This window comes from Coenobita brevimanus, chromosome 48, assembly GCF_032717465.1.
Source record: "Coenobita brevimanus isolate Jiangsu-jjx chromosome 48, ASM3271746v2, whole genome shotgun sequence".
Taxonomy (NCBI): Eukaryota; Metazoa; Arthropoda; class Malacostraca; order Decapoda; family Coenobitidae; genus Coenobita; species Coenobita brevimanus.
Genome location: NC_137001.1, coordinates 13,092,116 through 13,110,352, shown reverse-complemented (window position 1 = coordinate 13,110,352; position 18,237 = coordinate 13,092,116). Strand labels below are relative to the sequence as shown.

The 18,237-nt window shown below is 43.7% G+C and overlaps 1 protein-coding gene across 1 annotated transcript in view; it reads right to left on the bottom strand.

The window, feature by feature from the left end:
- The window catches only part of LOC145399237 (sodium-coupled monocarboxylate transporter 1-like), a 68,366-nt gene extending 53,330 nt beyond the window's left edge, over positions 1-15,036 (bottom strand). The window contains exons 1-4 of the mRNA XM_080271926.1: positions 14,795-15,036; positions 10,036-10,177; positions 4,354-4,603; positions 3,662-3,795 (exon numbers count right to left, since the gene is read on the bottom strand). Coding sequence (XP_080128052.1) covers positions 3,662-3,795; positions 4,354-4,603; positions 10,036-10,177; positions 14,795-15,036 — 768 coding nt within the window. The remainder of the gene's footprint in view (positions 1-3,661; positions 3,796-4,353; positions 4,604-10,035; positions 10,178-14,794) is intronic.
- Positions 15,037-18,237: the final 3,201 nt, after the last annotated feature.

Below are 18,237 nucleotides of genomic sequence, written 5' to 3'. Positions count from 1 at the left end.
CAATATCTAGCAATGGCTTAATAATTGCCAGATACGTGTGGACATCGTACTGTTCTGGGTCAAATTTAGGCAATTGCACATGAGATTTGTTTTCCATTTTGCCGATATTTCCTGAATGGCTCTCTTGTATGCTCGGGTCAAGAACCACCGCTGTCCACCAGTGTTATGCTAGGTGTTTAAGGGTCATCTTCCCATCCCTTGAATGCCTAATGTGCAGCTGGATTCTCTTTCTAGATCGAAGCTTAGACAAATAAGAGAGAGGCATGACACAAAAACTCAAGGCAACAACCTTACACATATATTGACTAATTCTATACGTGGAACAGGTAGATGTCACAACAACAGGAATCTGGGTAATTATAAGTCATCTACTAGTATCGTAGTATCGCACAGGACACTATTTAGAAAATAGTTCAGGATAGCAGGTGAATGGCACACTAAATAGTGTTTGTAGTATTTTGGGCAGGGGAATAGATCACTATCACTTGGAGGGAAATATAAACTGTATTTAGGCTGGGCAATTATACCACTGGTCTTGCAGTGCAGAGGAATTACACTATGAAGGCCGAGTCTCATGTTCACTGAAATCACTGCACTTTTATTAGATCTTTTTTCTTACCCTCACTATGTCACTGTTTGCCCAAATTATAATTATCACACATTACTAGGCCTTGGACTTATGTTCCCTTGGATGATACACTGCCTGATATTCCAGTCACTATTACACTGTCATTGCACTCTTAACTGTCATTCACCGTTAGCGAGGCGGCGGCATGGTTAGTGGGGGTGGGGGCGGGAGGACTCAGCCCAACTCCTGATGGGGACTGAGCCCCACCTGTGGCCTCTGTGCCCAGCGGCCACAGGATCACTCATAGGGGCGTCCTCTCTCATCCGGGGCTAGGGGCAGCGAAGGGACCTGCACTGTCAGGGCTGGGAGTTGGAGTGCGGCCCGCAGGGCTGAGGCTGAACTGCCTCCTGAAGCGCTCACTTAGGCGCCGGATGGAGGACAAGGGTCATCTGTGTCGGGGTGAGAAGAGGCCTCATCTAGGGGTCCTGAAGGCGGCCTGGGGGCCCAGTGGCTGAGGTCTCCTGCCATCAGGGGCGCCATCAGGAGTGAGCTGCTGCATCATTCGTCGTTTGAGTCCATCAGGTCGGGCCCCTCTGGAGCCAGCTGGGCGGGGTACAACCCTGGGGATAGCACAGGGCCTCTCCACAGGTCTTCAGGACTGGGACCCTCTTCCTGGAGGATGTCACATCGTAGAGGTGTGGCAGCACCTGACGGAGGGGCAGCTGCTGGCCGTCTCCTGCAGTAAGGCCTGGCTGCTGGCCATGCCCTTTTAGGGGCACGGCTTCTGGCCGTCACTGAAGCCTGGCTACTGGCCATGGCCTGTGTGGGGGAGCGGTTACTGGTCGTCTCCTTATGAAGACGGGAGCGGCTACCGGCCGCCTCCTGAAGGAGGGGTGAGCAGCTACTGGCCATTTCAAGGGCACCTTCAGAGTGGCTAACGGCCGTCTCCTGACGAAGGCGGAAGCAGCTACCAGCTGTCTCCTGAAAGAGGGATGAGCGGCTACCGGCTGTCTCTAGGGCACCTTCAGAGCGGTTACCGGCCATCTCCTGACAAAGGTAGGAGCAGCTACTAGCCATCTGAAGAATGGGTGAGCGGCTGCAGGTCGTCTCAAAAAGGGTGCGGCTACCGGCTGTCGCTGGGGTGCTGCCTGGAGCTACTGTAGAGTAATAGCTCCATCCCGATCCTGTTGGGGGCAGCTCTCCCGCAAGATAGTCTCCTTTTGCTGCTGTGGTGGCGGCGGGTGAGTTCTGGGTTACAGGGGCACGTGGCTGGGACGGACTTATGCCTCTGTCGCCCGGGGAAAGGTCGCACTCTGTCTGCCCCTCCGTAGGCTTCTCCCGGGGGTGTCGTGTTTACCTCAGTCACTATTCCCGGCATTTTACTTATTATTATTATTATTATTATTATTATTATTTATTACTATTATCATCATCATCATCATCATCATCATCTTTCCTATCTCCAAACAATATATCAAATGCAAGTGAGGCAATTTACCCCAGTTAATCCCATTATTGGCACACCTTCTTAATAATTTAAATACAGCAATCTGCCTCTAAGAAAAACTAAGGGAGTATGTCATACGAAGGAAGTAACCACTACGAAGACAAATATATCTTTTATTGTGTTTAATCTTGCAATGCTTCCAGCTTGCATCCCATCTCCAAGTACACCCAACACAATGGCATGAGGTTAATGAGCATATATGGCCATATTATTGAAACTGAGTTTTTTATAATTATTATTATTTACAGGAATTTCTCAAATATTTAATGATCATATACAGTCAAAGAAGCAACTGTCTTCCCAGTTCTCTCTAAAAAAAAAAAGGTGAAATGAAGTGAAAAACCCTATCGGTACTAAAGTCGCGGCGCACGGCTCTGAGGTTGTAATTATCGTACCTTGGCAACCTACCATTCAAAAGTGCGTCCGATTTCGTATCAGAATTTACACGAATAATATTATTATGCACGAATATATTATACATGAATATTATTATACACGAACATACTATACACGAATCACATGCGTCTCATATTATACACGAAATCAGACTCACTTTTGAATGATACGTTGCCAGGGCACGATAATAACAACCTCAGAGTCGTGCGCCGCAACTATAGTGTGTGTTTCAGATGGTTCGATATTTCCGTTGTTTTCGTCACAGTTTGGAAGATACTTGTGTGTGTCTGTACAGTACCATGTTTGAACTTTTTTTTCTAATCTTTACTTCACGCCGTTGTGTGGGATGCAGGCTAGTCACATTTAACAGTAATAACAAGTGTTCCCCCAATAAGTCCAAACTGAAGGCTTGTTTACATTTTCGTGCACTCAGCTTCTATAATGTAGGTCCTTAATACCTGCACCATGATTACGTCTTTGTGATTCATGCACTACTCTCAACTTGAACCACAGCCGCAGGTGCAACATCACAAAGCTGGGAGTTTACTGGGCTCTCACCAAGTTATAAATGATACAGTTATACAGAATTGCCTGAAATAGGAGAATAACAACGAAATAGCCACCAAATGCCCAGGCTATGATAGTAGGAACCATGCATGGCATGTGAGGTGCCCTCAGTGCCTGCGGAGGATGCCAAATGAGAAGACGCAGGACAACAGAGCCTCACCATTTTGTGCCTGCCTCACAACCCTGCCATCCAGTTTAGTGCCAAGCTCACCGGGATGTTAACCCTTCACCACCGTACCTGTACAGGTTGTGGCATCCAGCAGCAGCCACATCATACAAAGAGGGACGACCTCCCCAGACCACAGCGTGAGAGGAGACAAAGCCATCATCAACTGGGTCCCAGCTGCCTCAAACAGACTGCTTCCACTGACACAGTAGCGATCAAGACCTTTTGCACTGCCACGGTGGCCACTCAGGCCAAAGTTACCCTCATCCAGGTTGTAAAAGACTTTGGCAATTTAGACAAAGTTAGTGAAAAGCATGGCATTTCAGACCAGTTTAGAAAAGAGACTGACAATTTTAGACCAAACTAGAAAAGAGTATGGCATTTTAGACCAAATCAGAAAAGGAAATGTCAACTTTACACCCAGTTAGAGTGAAAAGAGTGGAGGCCAAACACTGACCTGACTAATGGACACAAGACGCAGGTTGTAGAAGAGTGGAAGGGTGAGCTGGTGGATGACGATGCTGCCCAACACCATGCCCAGCAGAGCGACCACTATTTGTGTCCCGTATAAGTACACTTCAGTGGGATTCCCTGAAGAAAAATAGGGATGGGATTGAAATGGGTTTAGGGAAATACTTTGAGAGAATGGAAGACTGACTAGAAGAGTTTATGTGAGTGAGCAGATGGAGGGGAAGACCAAGGATGAGATGGAGGGATGGAGTGGAGAGGATGTAGAATGAGAGACTGAATAGAAGAGTGCATGTGAGTGAGAAAGAAAGGGAGAGGGATACCAAGGATGAGATGAAGGGATGAAGCGGAGAGGATGTAGAATTAGAGACCAACTTGAAGAGTGAGATTGAGGTGAAGGGGAAGAGGAGGAGGGGGAGACCAAGGATGAGATGGAGGGACAGAGTGGAGGGGATGGAGAATTAGAAAGTGACTAGGAGAGATGTTGACTCCTTCAGTTTTAGCCATTAGTATTCTGCTATGACTTGTTTGAATATTATGTTATTTTACTGAAAGATTTGTCTATGGAAGAATGTATAGGAATTTACTGCATCACTCTTCTTGTTGAATAGTGAACCCTGACGAGAGAGAGAGAGAGAGAGAGAGAGAGAGAGAGAGAGAGAGAGAGAGAGAGAGACTAACCTAGTACAGGTATAGCAGAGATCATGCCACCAAGGAGAGAGAGTGCCACAGGGAAGGGTGTCATGGTGCCGCTGCCCATCAAGTACTCCTGCGTGGACTCCTTGCCGCGACTCCTGTAGGCTGTCCACACCCCGATACCGACCGACACCGCCAGCATGAGACTAAACAGAGCATAATCCACGGCGGTGAAGTGCTCAGCAGCGTGACTCTCATCCACTCCCGACGCCATCACTCCACGACCCCGACACTGCTACCAAGAAAGACGGTATTGATTAGGTTCAGTTCACGTTCTGTACACAGTGTTTTGGCGCTAAGTTTGATCTCTACTTTTTCTGTCTTCTCCTTTACTCTAACGAAACCAACCTCAACAGACTAACAAACTACCAAGAAAGACGGTATTGATTACGTTCAGTTCACGTTCTGTACACAGTTTTTTGGGGCTAAGTTTGATTTCCATAAATAAAGGATCGAAAATTAGGCACAAAATTCTTACCTGTCGACTGCAGTTAAGCGATTTAATTTCTAAGATACATTTTTCTTCAAAAATACGATACGCGGAACATTTTATCTATCAGTATATCTGTCTATTTCTATCTATCTATCTACAGTATTCAGACGCCCTAATCATGTCGCTCTCTCTCTCTCTCTCTCTCTCTTTACTTCCAATGCCTATTTGTTGTCAGTCCACATAAGAAAAAAAATACGAGAGAGAGAGAGAGAGAGAGAGAGAGAGAGAGAGAGAGAGAGAGAGAGGTGCAGTGTGTCGGTGGGTAACTTAGTGTTCTTAAGTTAGCTGAGAGGGTGTCCCAAGGCGCCACTAAGTTAACCTGTCCGTGTAGATAGAGAGATTGATAGATAGACTGGGGCAGATAGATGGGTAGACTGACGTAGACTGGGGCAGATAGATGGGTAGACTGAGGTAGACTAGGGCAGATAGATAGATGGACTGAGGTAGACTGGGGCAGATAGATAGATAGACTGAGGTAGACTGGGGCAGATAGATAGATAGACTGAGGTAGACTGGGGCAGATATATCGATAGATGGACTGAGGTAGACTGGGACAAATAGATATAGAGACTGAGGTAGACAGACTGGGGTAGATATATCGATAGACTGAGGCAGACAGACTGGGGCAGATCGATAGATAGACTGAGGTAGACTGGGACAAATAGATAGATAGACTTAAGAAGACTGGGAAGATATATCGATAGACTGAGGTAGACTGGAGCAGATAGATAGACTGATTGGTTGGTAAATAGAATGAGGCCGATAGATATATAGACTGAGGCAGATAGATAGATAGATAGACTAAGGCAGATAGATAGAGAGACAGACTGAGGCAAAATGATAGATATATAGATAGACTGAGGCAAAATGATAGATATATAGATAGAATGAGACAAAATTATAGACAGATAGATAGATAGATAGATAGACTGAGGCAGAATGATAGATAGGTAGATATATAAGTAGGTAGATTAGACAGACAGACAGGCAGACAGACAGAGACAGGCAGACAGATAGATAGATAGATAGATAGATAGACGGATAGACGGATGGATTTTGTAACTCCATCCGTATCAACCCATATTAGGTCCACTTCTTTGCTGTGGGAGAGTGACAGCCAGGTATAACCCTTACAAATACTGGCTAAATACGAAGGAGGTAAGTGTGCAGGAAGAGTGATGCATGGTTTGCTCTGATATTCTCTCTCTCTCTCTCTCTCTCTCTCTCTCTCTCTCTCTCTCTCTCTCAATTTTAGTATGAATGTATCTATTGATCTCTCTGTTTTTCTAAAGTATCTCAGTATCTGTCTATCTATCTATCTATCCATCTGCCTACCTATCTGTTTATCTATCTATCTGTCTATCAATCTATCTGGACATTTTTGTTGTTGTCTGTCTATTTGTCTATCAGTGAATCAGTTACTCAGCCAATCTCTCTCTCTCTCTCTCTCTCTCTCTCTCTCTCTCTTACATAGGATATTAAACCCAGACTCATTTTCCCTTAGAATTTGTAAACGATCGACCAAAAAAATTTGCCGTATAAGACGCAGTTTATATTTTTTTCTTTTTTTTTTGCTTATTTTACTTCATTGATTTTCTTGCTATGCTTATTTTATCACCAATTTTTTTAGGTAATTATAATAACTGGATTTTTTTTTTAAATAATTGAAAAAGTTCTGGGATTTGTTACTCTTTTTTTCTTTTTTTTTGCTCATATCCAAACTCATTTCTTTCGGAATGCTACCATTTATTGAGGCTATGTTGATTTGGTTCTTAAAATTGTGATTCTTCTTCTTCTTCTTCTTCTTATTATTATTATTATTATTATTATTATTACTATTATATTATTATTATTATTACTACTACTACTACTATTACTACTACTATTATATTATTATTATTATTATTATTATTATTATTATTATCATTATTATTATTATTATTACCAGAAAAACTGACCTAAATTGACATTACCACAATTGACCTTGACCTAAATTGTTACCGCATGAGTTTACCAAAGTCTCTGTTCGTGTTGTGGGTGTGAAAATAGGAGTGGATGTACTAACCCTACCTGAGATGTGTTGTGTGAATGGCTTAACTTATAAGTCGGCATTGTGTACTGTGCTGGAGTATAGCTTATGCTACTTGTAATTAGCCAACACTACTAATGCCCCATTTAAGCTGCGTACGGGGACACAGATTGGTGATTTCTTGGTATACCCAGCGGCCTAACGTGTGTGCCAGAACTTCCCACTCTGTTGCACATGTGTGCTCAGTTGTTCAGTCCACCGACATTACCACCCCATCTAATCTTGAATCTCATGTGAAACAGAGTGATTATCCAGAGCACAGAAGTCAGTTGCTTGATCTCTTGTGAGACTATCATGAAGTAGTAGCCCTACCCGGTGACAACATGGGCAAAACTAGCTTCCTCCAGTACTATATTGCATTACAGCCTGAAGCTCAACCAGTGTAGGCCTATATCCCTGCCTACCTTTTACCGCACAACCAACGCCAACAGGCTGATTGTCTTATTCAGGAAATTTGGGATCCAGCGTTATCAAACACTCTGACTGTCCATGGAACAGTCCACTACTTCTTGTTCCAAAGAAAGGTGGTGAGTTGCAACCAGTCATGGATTACAGACAAGTAGACGTGCTGACTGTCCCGAACAGATTTCCAATTCCTGTACTCACTGATTTGTTGGAATCCTTAGGCGAAAACAATTGTGTTTACTCCTCCCTAGATCTTCTGAGTGGCTACTGGTAAGTAGAAATGGAGGAATCATCTCGTCCAATCACTGTTTTTAGCACCACATCAGGTCATTACCAGTTCCGTAGACTCCCATTTGGCTTGAGAAATGCACCATCGGCGTTCATGCAACTAATTCATACAGTTTTCGCAGGCATGATAGGTCACTCAGTCTTTCCTTATCTAGACGATGTCATAATCACAAATCACTCTGTAGAACACTTAGAAAAATTGGCCGATGTGTTCACCAGGCTCAAACAAGATGGACTGAAAATCAAACTGTCAAAGTACCATTTTTTACGTAAGAAGCTACAGTTCCTAGGACATGTCGTCGATGCTCATGGAATTCAAACATTAGGTGACCAGGTCAGTGGAGTAACAAACTTCCCTACTCCCACCAACACAGATGTAGTATGTAGTTTTCTCGGCTTTAGTGGCTACTGTCGTCGTTTCATCAAAGGATACGCCTAAATTGCTGTGTCATTAACGAAACTGTTAAAGAAGGACGAGCCTTTTATGTGGTCAGATGAACAAGTTACCGCGTTTACCACCTTGAAAACTGCTCCTGCACAAGCCCCGGATTTGGGATTCCCTGATTATTCAAAACCATTTTGTCTATGTATTGATGCTTCTGGAGTGGGCCTCGGTGCCGTTCTCATGCAAGATGACTCCGAAGGAAAGAAACGTGCCATTGCCTAGGCCAGCCGTGTCGCAAACTCAATAGAAAAGAATTACAGTGTAACTCATTGGGAAGCCCCCTGAAACATTTCCACGACATCATCTATGGTTATCCTGTTCACATCCAAACAGACCATCTTCCTCTGTGTGACCTGTTTCGGAGACGTAATCTTACCGGTCGACTTGCATGTTGGGCAGTCAATGTTTTTGATTGTAATCCAACCTTTGAATACATTCCAGGGAAATCAAATGTTGTAGCCGATGCCCTCTCTTGGCATATAGCTACAGTCCTCACTGGGTGTGACATAAATTTAGCATTCAGTTATGACACTCCATGGGTTCCAGCATGTTGATCCTCTATGGTCTTAGGTCATATACTTTCTTGAGTCTGGTGATGATTCTTCATTGCCCAAGTTACCAGTCCCTGTATCTGATTTCTTCCTCGACAGTTGGTGGATAGCGAGTGGGATAAACGTAATTTCACGTCTTCTGTGGGCAATCTCTCTGTTATTGCCCCCTTGCCTATGGTACTGCACCGTCCATGACAATAGTCTATTCCTGCCCCCAACCTCCAGCCTATTTGCAGTTTTGGTGTGGTTCTGCTATGGAATACCTAACTGCAGTTCTGCTATGGAATACCTAACTGTGGTTCTGCTATGGAATACCTAACTGTGGTTCTGCTATGGAATACCTAACCCACACCAACCCCCATCTGCCACCATTCCACCACAACCCCAGTAAGTCCTCCACCCCTAGTCTCACTACCTGCCTGAACTGCCAGTCCTGTAAAACCCATTAGTGCATTACCACCCTGCCCGGGCTTAACGATTTAGCCATCATAGCCCCAACCAACCCCCCCAACCCTTACTACAGTAAGTAGACCCCAACCGACGCCAAGCTTGATCCATCATCACCACCCAACACAAAGCCGCCATGATGTCATGAAAGAGGGAGCATGGCCACTCACGGAAGGCTACGTCACAGTCTTCTGCTCCTATGAGCTTCTCGCCTCATCTCATACATAACATTATCATCCCACACTCTCGTCATAATCCTCTTCAGTAGCATCACCTCTAACTTCAACTTATTTTATAGGAAAGACAAGTGCTCATGGGCCCTTCAGGCCCCTTGCACTTGCTCCTGCGTAGGGCTTTTTGCGCAGCAATAATATATTTTAGTTATAAATGTGGGCAAAAAATTCTACGAAGATCCTATCCTGGGGGCCTGGAGCAGCTTTTTTGGGTCAAAATGTGATCACTTATTAAATATAGAAAAGTTTTTCAATCGTGATAGGACCAAGTTTTTTTCACATCAGCCAATTATTTGCGATTTTTCTGCCAGTTTTGGTGCAATTTGAATTTGTAGTTTTGGCTGCCCAAAACACACACACACACACACACACACACACCGCTCGATGGTGCAGTGGTAACGTTCTCGCTTTCCAACTGGTGGACGGGAGTTCGCGCCTCGCTCAGGTTGCGAAAAGTTTCACTGACGAAGTGGGTGGTTACTGTCCCCCCTTGAGCAAGGGGACGGGTGTGTGCGTGTGTGAAGGTCACAGCCTTGCCCTTAGATCGGACTATATGAGGTCTCAGCTCCCTTCCAGGAGGGTAAAAGCTGACGATCACGACCATCAAGTGATCCTGACCGACCTGGTGAATTACACACACACACACACACACACACATACACGCCTACTGCTATAGTATATTAGATGTTGTTGGTCTACGTGCTGGCAGTGCTGACCCTAGTCGGGTCTGGATTGGGTGAGGATGATGGTGTCATAAGGCCTGGGGCCTTGGTTGGCGCAGGAGGCGAGGTAATGGTGGTGAAAGATGTAGTCTCCTTGTGGTACAACCAAGAGCTGCTGGCTGCCGTGGCCATCGCCCTGCCACATTTCACACACCAGCTAGAGGAGTTACAGTCTCTTCTTTCTGCTATCAAGGAACAACATCCAAAGGATGCGTTTTGGTACCCACTCTATCTACCCATATGCTGGAAGATGGATTATGTAAGGCTTCAGTTCTCTCATCTCCAAGACTCTCTCGCTAACCAAATACCTGTAGGTCGTTCACAAGTGAAACGTGGACTTTTTTATCTTGGAGGAGAAATTCTCAGTGAATTGTTTGGTATAGCGACCACCTGTGACCTTTCTGGATTTAAATCTGACCTTGTTGAATTAGTCAGTGCCATAGAATCTCAAAACAGGATAATTACTGTTCAACATTCTACGCTACAGAAGATCACAAAACATTTAGATGATGTCACACACAAACATTAAACAACTTCACCAGAATTCTAACAAAGGAAATCTCAAAAGTTAATATTGTATCAGAACTTTTGTATGTAAAACTCCAACTAGACAACCTACAGGTTTCTCTGGGCTCTCTTGTCTCCCTATTTTCAATCTTAATTTGTATTCTGGTAAACACTGTCGATGGTCGTGTCACTGGAGGTTTAGCACCTATCTCTGACCTCCGCTCTACTGTACATTGGAATGGGCTCACTCCACTTTTGACTTATCTCTAGTGATTTCATTTTGCTCCTTAGAATACTACTACCCAATACTTGAGGCCACATTCTTTACTAAAGAAATAGTTGTTCATATCCCTCTTCATTCTTCTATCACATTCGATCCCTTTCACAGAATTCCTTTTCCTTTCTGGTACAGTACTTCCCTAGTACAGGCCTCTGTTTCTTCGGAGTACTTCCTTCTCTCACAAGATCATATCTCTATTGCTTGCACATCCTCCAATGACCTCAACAGGTGTGCTTTTTTTACACCTAACTCTCAAGTTTGTGCTTCATACCTCCTGACAATCTTTCCTAGCAGCGTTTCCTTGCGAATCTGCCTTAGTTCGTATTTTCTCAGTACAATCTGTCTGTTTCTTTGTTCCAGCCCCCAAACACCAAGTACACCATGGTTGTCTTAATTATATCCGCTATTTCTTCTTCAGTGTATCAACAATTAATTGCTTTACAAAAACTCGGTACTCACAGGTAACAATGTGCCTCGTTGCAAAGTTAAGCAACTAGTCATTCCAACTGACTTAATTCCTGTTGCTCGTCATTTAATCCACGACTCACACCCTGGCAAAGACAGAACCTTACGACAAGCACGTCTTTCGTATTATTGGCCCACTATGTGAAAGGATACAGAAGTGCTCTGCGATGCATGCTTCTCGTGTGCCCGTCACAAAGGAACAACCGGTCAACCTGCTGCTGTATTGCAATACCCATTACCATCAAGGCCTTGGCAAACTGTTCCCTTTGATCTTCTGAAGCTACCCTGTACAGAATCTGGCTTTGTCTATCTATTAGTAAGAGCTGATCATTTCTCCACATTCATGATGTTGGCTCCATTGCGTGACAAATCTGCTAATGCAGTTGCCCATGCTTTCGTTAATTCAGTTATTTGCCCATTGACAACCCCAGAAATCATTCTGTCTGATAACGGGTCAGAGTTCAACAATTCAGTGCTGAAGAAATTTGTCTTTGATACGGAATTAGAAAATGCAGTATAGTGGCCCATCACCCAGCCTCGAATGGCCTCGTAGAGTGCCAGAGTAGGAAGATATTGGAGAGTCTGTGTCACATGGTGGGGGTTCAACAAAACTGACCTTGTTTTAAACTGATCTTCCCCTAAATTGACCTTACCCTAAAATGACCTTGCCCATTGACCCTGACTTAAATTGACCATGACCTCAATTGACCTTGACCTCAAATGACCTTGACCTTTGACCTTGCCCTAAATTGACCATGACCTAATTAACCTTGGCCCAAATTGGCCTTGACCCCTATTGAGCCTGCCCTTTGACCTTGCCCTTAATTGACTTTGACCTTTATTGACCTCTGCCTAAGTTGACCTGGATCTAAATTGACCTTGCCCTATGTCGATCTTGCCATAAATTGACCGTGATCTAAATTGACCTTGACCTAAATTGACCTTGCACTAAGTTGACCTTGACCTAAATTGACATTGCCCTAAGTTGACCTTGACCTAAATTGACCTTGACCTAAATTGACCTTGACCTAAATTGAACTTGGTCTATATTGAGTTTGACCTAAATTAACCTCGACCTAAATTTACCTTGACCTAAATTGAACATGACCAGTATTAACTTTGACCTAAATTGACCCTGACGTTAATTGACTTTTTTTAAAATTGACAATAACCAAAATTAACCTTGACCTAAATTGACCTTGACCTATATTAACCTTCACCAAAATTGACCTTGCCCTAAATTGGCCTTAACCTAAAATGACCTTTGACCTTCTCCTTTGACTTTGACCTTTATCCTTGTCTTATCCTGAAGCCTTCCATAAAGTTTGGTTTCTCTCTCTCTCTCTCTCTCTCTTTATCTGTCTATCTATCTAGCTGTCTATCTATCTATCTATCTATCTGCCAATCTATGTCTACCTATGTAAGTATGTATTTCTCTCTCTCTCTCTCTCTCTCTCTCTCTCTCTCTCTCTCTCTCTCTATCTGTCTATCTATCTGTCAATCTATGTCTACCTATGTATGTATGTATTTATCTCTCTCTCTCTCTCTCTCTCTCTCTGTTAATTTAGGTCAAGGTCAATTTAGGGCGAGGTCAATTAAGATCCAGGTCAATTTAGGCAGAGGTCAATTAAGGTCAAAGTCAATTAAGGGCAAGGTCAAAGGGCAAGCTCAATTGGGGTCAAGGCCAATTTGGACCAAGGTTAATTTAGGGCAAAGTCAAAGGGAAAGGTCATTATAGGTCAAGGTCAATTGAGGTCATGGTCAATTTAGGGCAAGGTCAATTTAAGTCAGGGTCAATGGGCAAGGTCAGTTTAGGGTAAGGTCAATTTAGGAGAAGATCAGTTTAAAACAGGGTCATTTGTGTTGAACCCCCACCATGTGACGCAGACTCTCCAATATCTTCCTACTCTGGCACTCTACGAGGCCATTCGAGGCTGGGTGATGGGCCACTATATTGCATTTCCTAATTCCGTGTCAAAGACAAATTTCTTCCAGCACTGAATTGTTGAACTCTGACCCGTTGTCAGTTAGAATGACTTCTGGGGTTGTGAAAGGGCAAATGACTGAATTAATGAAGCATGGGCAACTGCATTGGCAGATTTGTCACGCAATGGAGCCAATATCATGAATCTGGGGAAATGATCGACTATTACTATTAGACAGACAAAGCCAGATTCTGTACAGGGTAGCTTCAGAAGATCAAGGGAGACAGTTTGCCAAGGCCTTGATGGTACTTGGTATTGCAATATAGGAACAGGTTGACCGGTTGTTCCTTTATGACGAGCACACGATAAACTTGCATCGCAGTGCGCTTCTGTATCCTTTCACATAGTGGGCCAATAATATGAAAGAGGTGCTTGTCGTAAGCTTCTGTCTTTGCCAGGGTGTGAGTCGTGGATTAAATGAAGAGCAGCTGGAATTAAGTCTGTTGGAATGACTAGTTGCTTAACTTTGCAACGAGGCACATTGTTACCTGTGAGTACCGAGTTTTTGTAAAATAATTCATTGTTGATACACCATAGAAGAAATAGTGGATATGGTTCAGACAAGCATGGTGCACTTGGAGCTTGGGGGTTGGAACAAAGGAACAGACAGGTTGTGCTGAGAAATGACGAACTAAGGCAGATTCGCAAGGAGCAACACTGATACGAACGATTGTCAGGAAGTATGAAGCACAAACTTGAGAGTTAGGTGTAAGAAAAGCACACCTGTTGAGGTCATTGGAGGATGTGAAAGCAATAGAGATATGATCCTGTGAGAGAAGGAAGTACTCCGAAGAAACAGAGGCCTGTACTAGGGAAGTACTGTACCAGAAAGGAAAAGGAATTCTGTGAAAGGGATCGAATGTGATAGAAGAATGAAGAGGGATATGAACAACTATTACTTTAGTAAGGAATGTGGCCTCAAGTATTGGGTAGTAGTATTCTAAGGAGCAAAATGAAATCACTGGAGATAAGTCAAAAGTGGAGTGAGCCCATTCCAATGTAGAGCGGAGGTCAGAGATAGGTACTAAATCTACAGTGACACGACCATCGACAGTGTTTACCAGAATACAAATTAAGATTGAAAATAGGGAGACAAGAGAGTCCAGAGAAACCTGTAGGTTGTCTAGTTGGAGTTTTACATACAAAAGTTCTGATGCAATATTAACTTTTGAGATTTCCTTTGTTAGAATTCTGGTGAAGTTGTTTAATGTTTTTGTGTGACATCATCTAAATGGTTTGTGATCTTCTGTAGCATAAAATGTTGAACATTACAATTAATCTGTTTTGAGATTCTAGGGCACTGGCTAATTCAACAAGGTCAGATTTAAATCCAGAAAGGTCACAGGTGGTAGCTACACCAAGTAATCCAATGAGAATTTCTCCTCCAAGATCAAGAAGTCCACGTTTCACTCGTGAACGACCTACAGGTGTTTGGTTAGGGAAAGAGTCTTGGAGATGAGAGAACTGAAGCCTTACATAATCCATCTTCCAGCATATGGGTAGATAGAGTGGGTACCAAAACGCATCCTTTGGATGTTGTTCCTTGATGGCAGACAGAAGAGCCTGTAACTCCTCTAGCTGGTGTGTGAAATCTGGCAGGGCGATGGCCACGGCAGCCAGCAGCTCTAGGTCGTAGCACATGGAGACTACATCTTTCACCACCATTACCTCGAATACCGCACCAACCAAGGCCCCAGGCCGTATGACACCATCGTCCTTACCCAATCCAGACCCGACTAGGGTCAGCACTGCCAGCATGTAGACCCACAACATTTATACTATAGTAGTAAGCGTGTGTGCGTGTGTGTGTGTGTGTGTGTGCCTGCCTAACCTTTTGTTCATGTGGGCGAGAATATGCGAGACTTGACAGAGATGAAGACCGAGACTGTTACAGAGACAGACATAGACATAGAGAGGAGACAGACAGACACAGAGAGGAGATAGACAGACAGACACAGAGAGGAGATAGACAGACAGACACAGAGGGGAGATAGACAGACATAGACACAGAGAGGAGATAGACAGACAGACACAGAGAGGAGATAGACAGACAGACACAGAGAGGAGATAGACACAGACACAAAGAGGAGAAAGACAGGCGGGCACAGAGAGGAGACAGACACAGACACAGATACAGAGACAGACACAGAGAGACAGACACAGAGAGGAGAAAGACAGACACAGAGAGGAGAAAGACAGACACAGAGAGGAGAAAGATAGACAGACACAGAGATGAGAAAGATAGACAGACACAGAGAGGAGAAAGACAGACACAGAGAGGAGAAAGACAGACACAGAGAGGAGAAGGACAGACACAGAGAGGAGATAGACAGACAGACACAGAGAGGAGAAAGACAGACAGACACAGAGAGGAGAAAGACAGACAGACACAGAGAGGAGAAAGATAGACAGACACAGAGAGGAGAAAGACAGACACAGAGAGGAGATAGACAGACAGACACAGAGAGGAGAAAGACAGACAGACACAGAGAGGAGAAAGACAGACAGACACAGAGAGGAGATAAACACAGGCACAGAGAGGAGAAAGACACAGATACAGGGAGGAGACAGACAGACACAGACACAGGGAGGAGAAAGACAGATATAGAAACAGAGAGGAAAAAGACGGAGGAGGAGGAGGAGGAGGAGGAGAAGGAAAAGGAGGAGGAGGAGGAGGAGAAAGAAAAGAGTAATTAGAAACAGAAGAAGAAGAAGAAGAGAAGGAGGAGGAGGAGGAAGAAGAAGAAGAAGAAGTAGAAGAGGAAAAGGAAAAGAAGAACGAGAAGAAGAAGAAGAAGAAGAAGAAGGAAAAAAAGATGAAGAAGAAGAAGAGAAGGAGGAGGAGGAGGAAGAAGAAGAAGAAGTAGAGGAGGAAAAGACGAAGAAGAAGAAGAAGAAGAAGAAGAAGAAGAAATGAAGAAGATAAAAAAATGAAGAAGAAGAAGAGGAGGAGGAGGAGGAGGAGGAAAAGAAAAAGAAGGACGAGAAGAAGAGGAAGAGGAGAAGAAGAAGGAGACAAGACTATCCTCCTCCCTTAGTTCATTACACCTTGATACCTTTCACTAAATAAAATCGTCAGTAGCAATATAACAGGAACGAAAATGATAAATGCAGAAACTTCAGGACCCTCCAGTTAATGCTGTTGGTGTGGTAGGGTGTGGGAGGGGGATTTTGGATGGTGTGGTGTGGTGTGATGTGGTGTGAGGTAGGAGGGTGTGGTGGTGTGGTGTGGTGTGGTGTTGTGGCTTGGTGTAAGAGGGTGATCTTGGTCGGTATGGTGTGAAACAGTGGTATGACATGTGTGGCGTGGTGTGTGCTGTGATGTGATGTGTGGTGTGGTGTGGTGTGATGTGATGAGGTGTGGTGTGGTGAGGTGTGGTGTGGTTTGTAGTGTGGTGTGCTGTGGTGTGGTGTGGAGTGGTTTGTAGTGTGGTGTGATGTGGTGTGATGTGGTGTGGTGTGGTGTGGTGTGGTGTGGTGTGGTGTGCTGTGGTGTGGTTTGTAGTGTGGTGTGCTGTGGTGTAGTACGGTATGCTATGGGATAGTTAAAGTCTTTGATAAAATCTAAATTAAAGCACCTCACATCCGAAAATCATAAATGAAAGACAGACGGACAGTCCTTCCCCACCAGATAAGCTCCCACATAGAAAGGGTATCGACTCCTGGCCCGCTTTAAGCCTGCGACCCTCGCCATCCGTCACTGCATAACCCACACCAACAGGCTATGGCACCTCTCTCTCTCTCTCTCTCTCTCTCTCTCTCTCTCTCACAATCTTTCCCGATCCCGGTTGTGTGTGTGTGTGTGTGTGTGTGTGTGTGTGTGTGTGTGTGTGTGTGTGTGTGTAAAATTGCCTTTATTTATTACGCACAAGTGAGATCAAAGCATGAAGGAATTGAACTTTATAATTAAGCGCTCCCTACACGATCAGTATTATTGCGAAATATTCCGTATTGCACAATAATAACAACAGTGTAGGGATAGTACTGAAGACTAACGCAGTATACTGAAAACATCAAAAAGGGTTTGATATTTTACTGCACAATACGAGAATATTGAGTAGTGTGAAGGTAACATTGCACAGTCTTCTGTCAGTGTGTCCTGCCTTCATACGGTCGACATGGCTGGCACGAAAGATGATCTGATGACCATCCCTACTGGAATGCATACAAGTAGCCAGTATAGTATCATTGACATACCTGTAGGTTTGGCGAATGTGGCGACAGATAATTCTGTAACAGGAACATCACTTTGCCAGTATTTTTCTTCCTTCACTTAGAAATTGGAGTCTACGTGAGTTATAAGGAATTATAGTAAATACTACAGCTACACAAGGAAAGGATTTCTCTTATTACAAAATTATTCATGTCACTGATGGGAAGGCATTTTCTACAGTAGGTAGGCTATATCCTATAGTATAGTAATAGGGTTAATTATGTTAATGAAACTATATTTCAACTGCCAAATAACATGAGGATATATTGTTTTTTTTTTTTTTTTTAACGTAAGTGTTACCTAGTTGTCACATTAACGTGTTCCATTAAGTGCAGTTTACATGTTTTGTTGTGTTAGACTAGTCATTCATTTTTCATATATAAATACTGAAAGTATAATGCCTGTTTTACTTACCTTTATATATCCTTTGAGGCAGTGAATAATAGCTTAGCATGACTCCATCACGCTACAGCTGATCGACTGAGGGGACACTGCTCTACCAGATTTCAGATCATCAAATGTGTTGCCGGTGGCAAGATAACGTAGTGTTACTGATAGCTGCGTACTTGCAGAGATACATTCCCTCATCACAGTGTTCTTTTTGGAAATAACTGGAGCTGCCGTCTTCAGTAAGTCGTCAAATGCTGCACTGTCCATTCGCATATAATTCCTGTAATCCTCTGGTTCACTGATCCTTATATCCTTCAACAAATTCTCATTGCTGTACTCATGTCTTTTCTTGTACC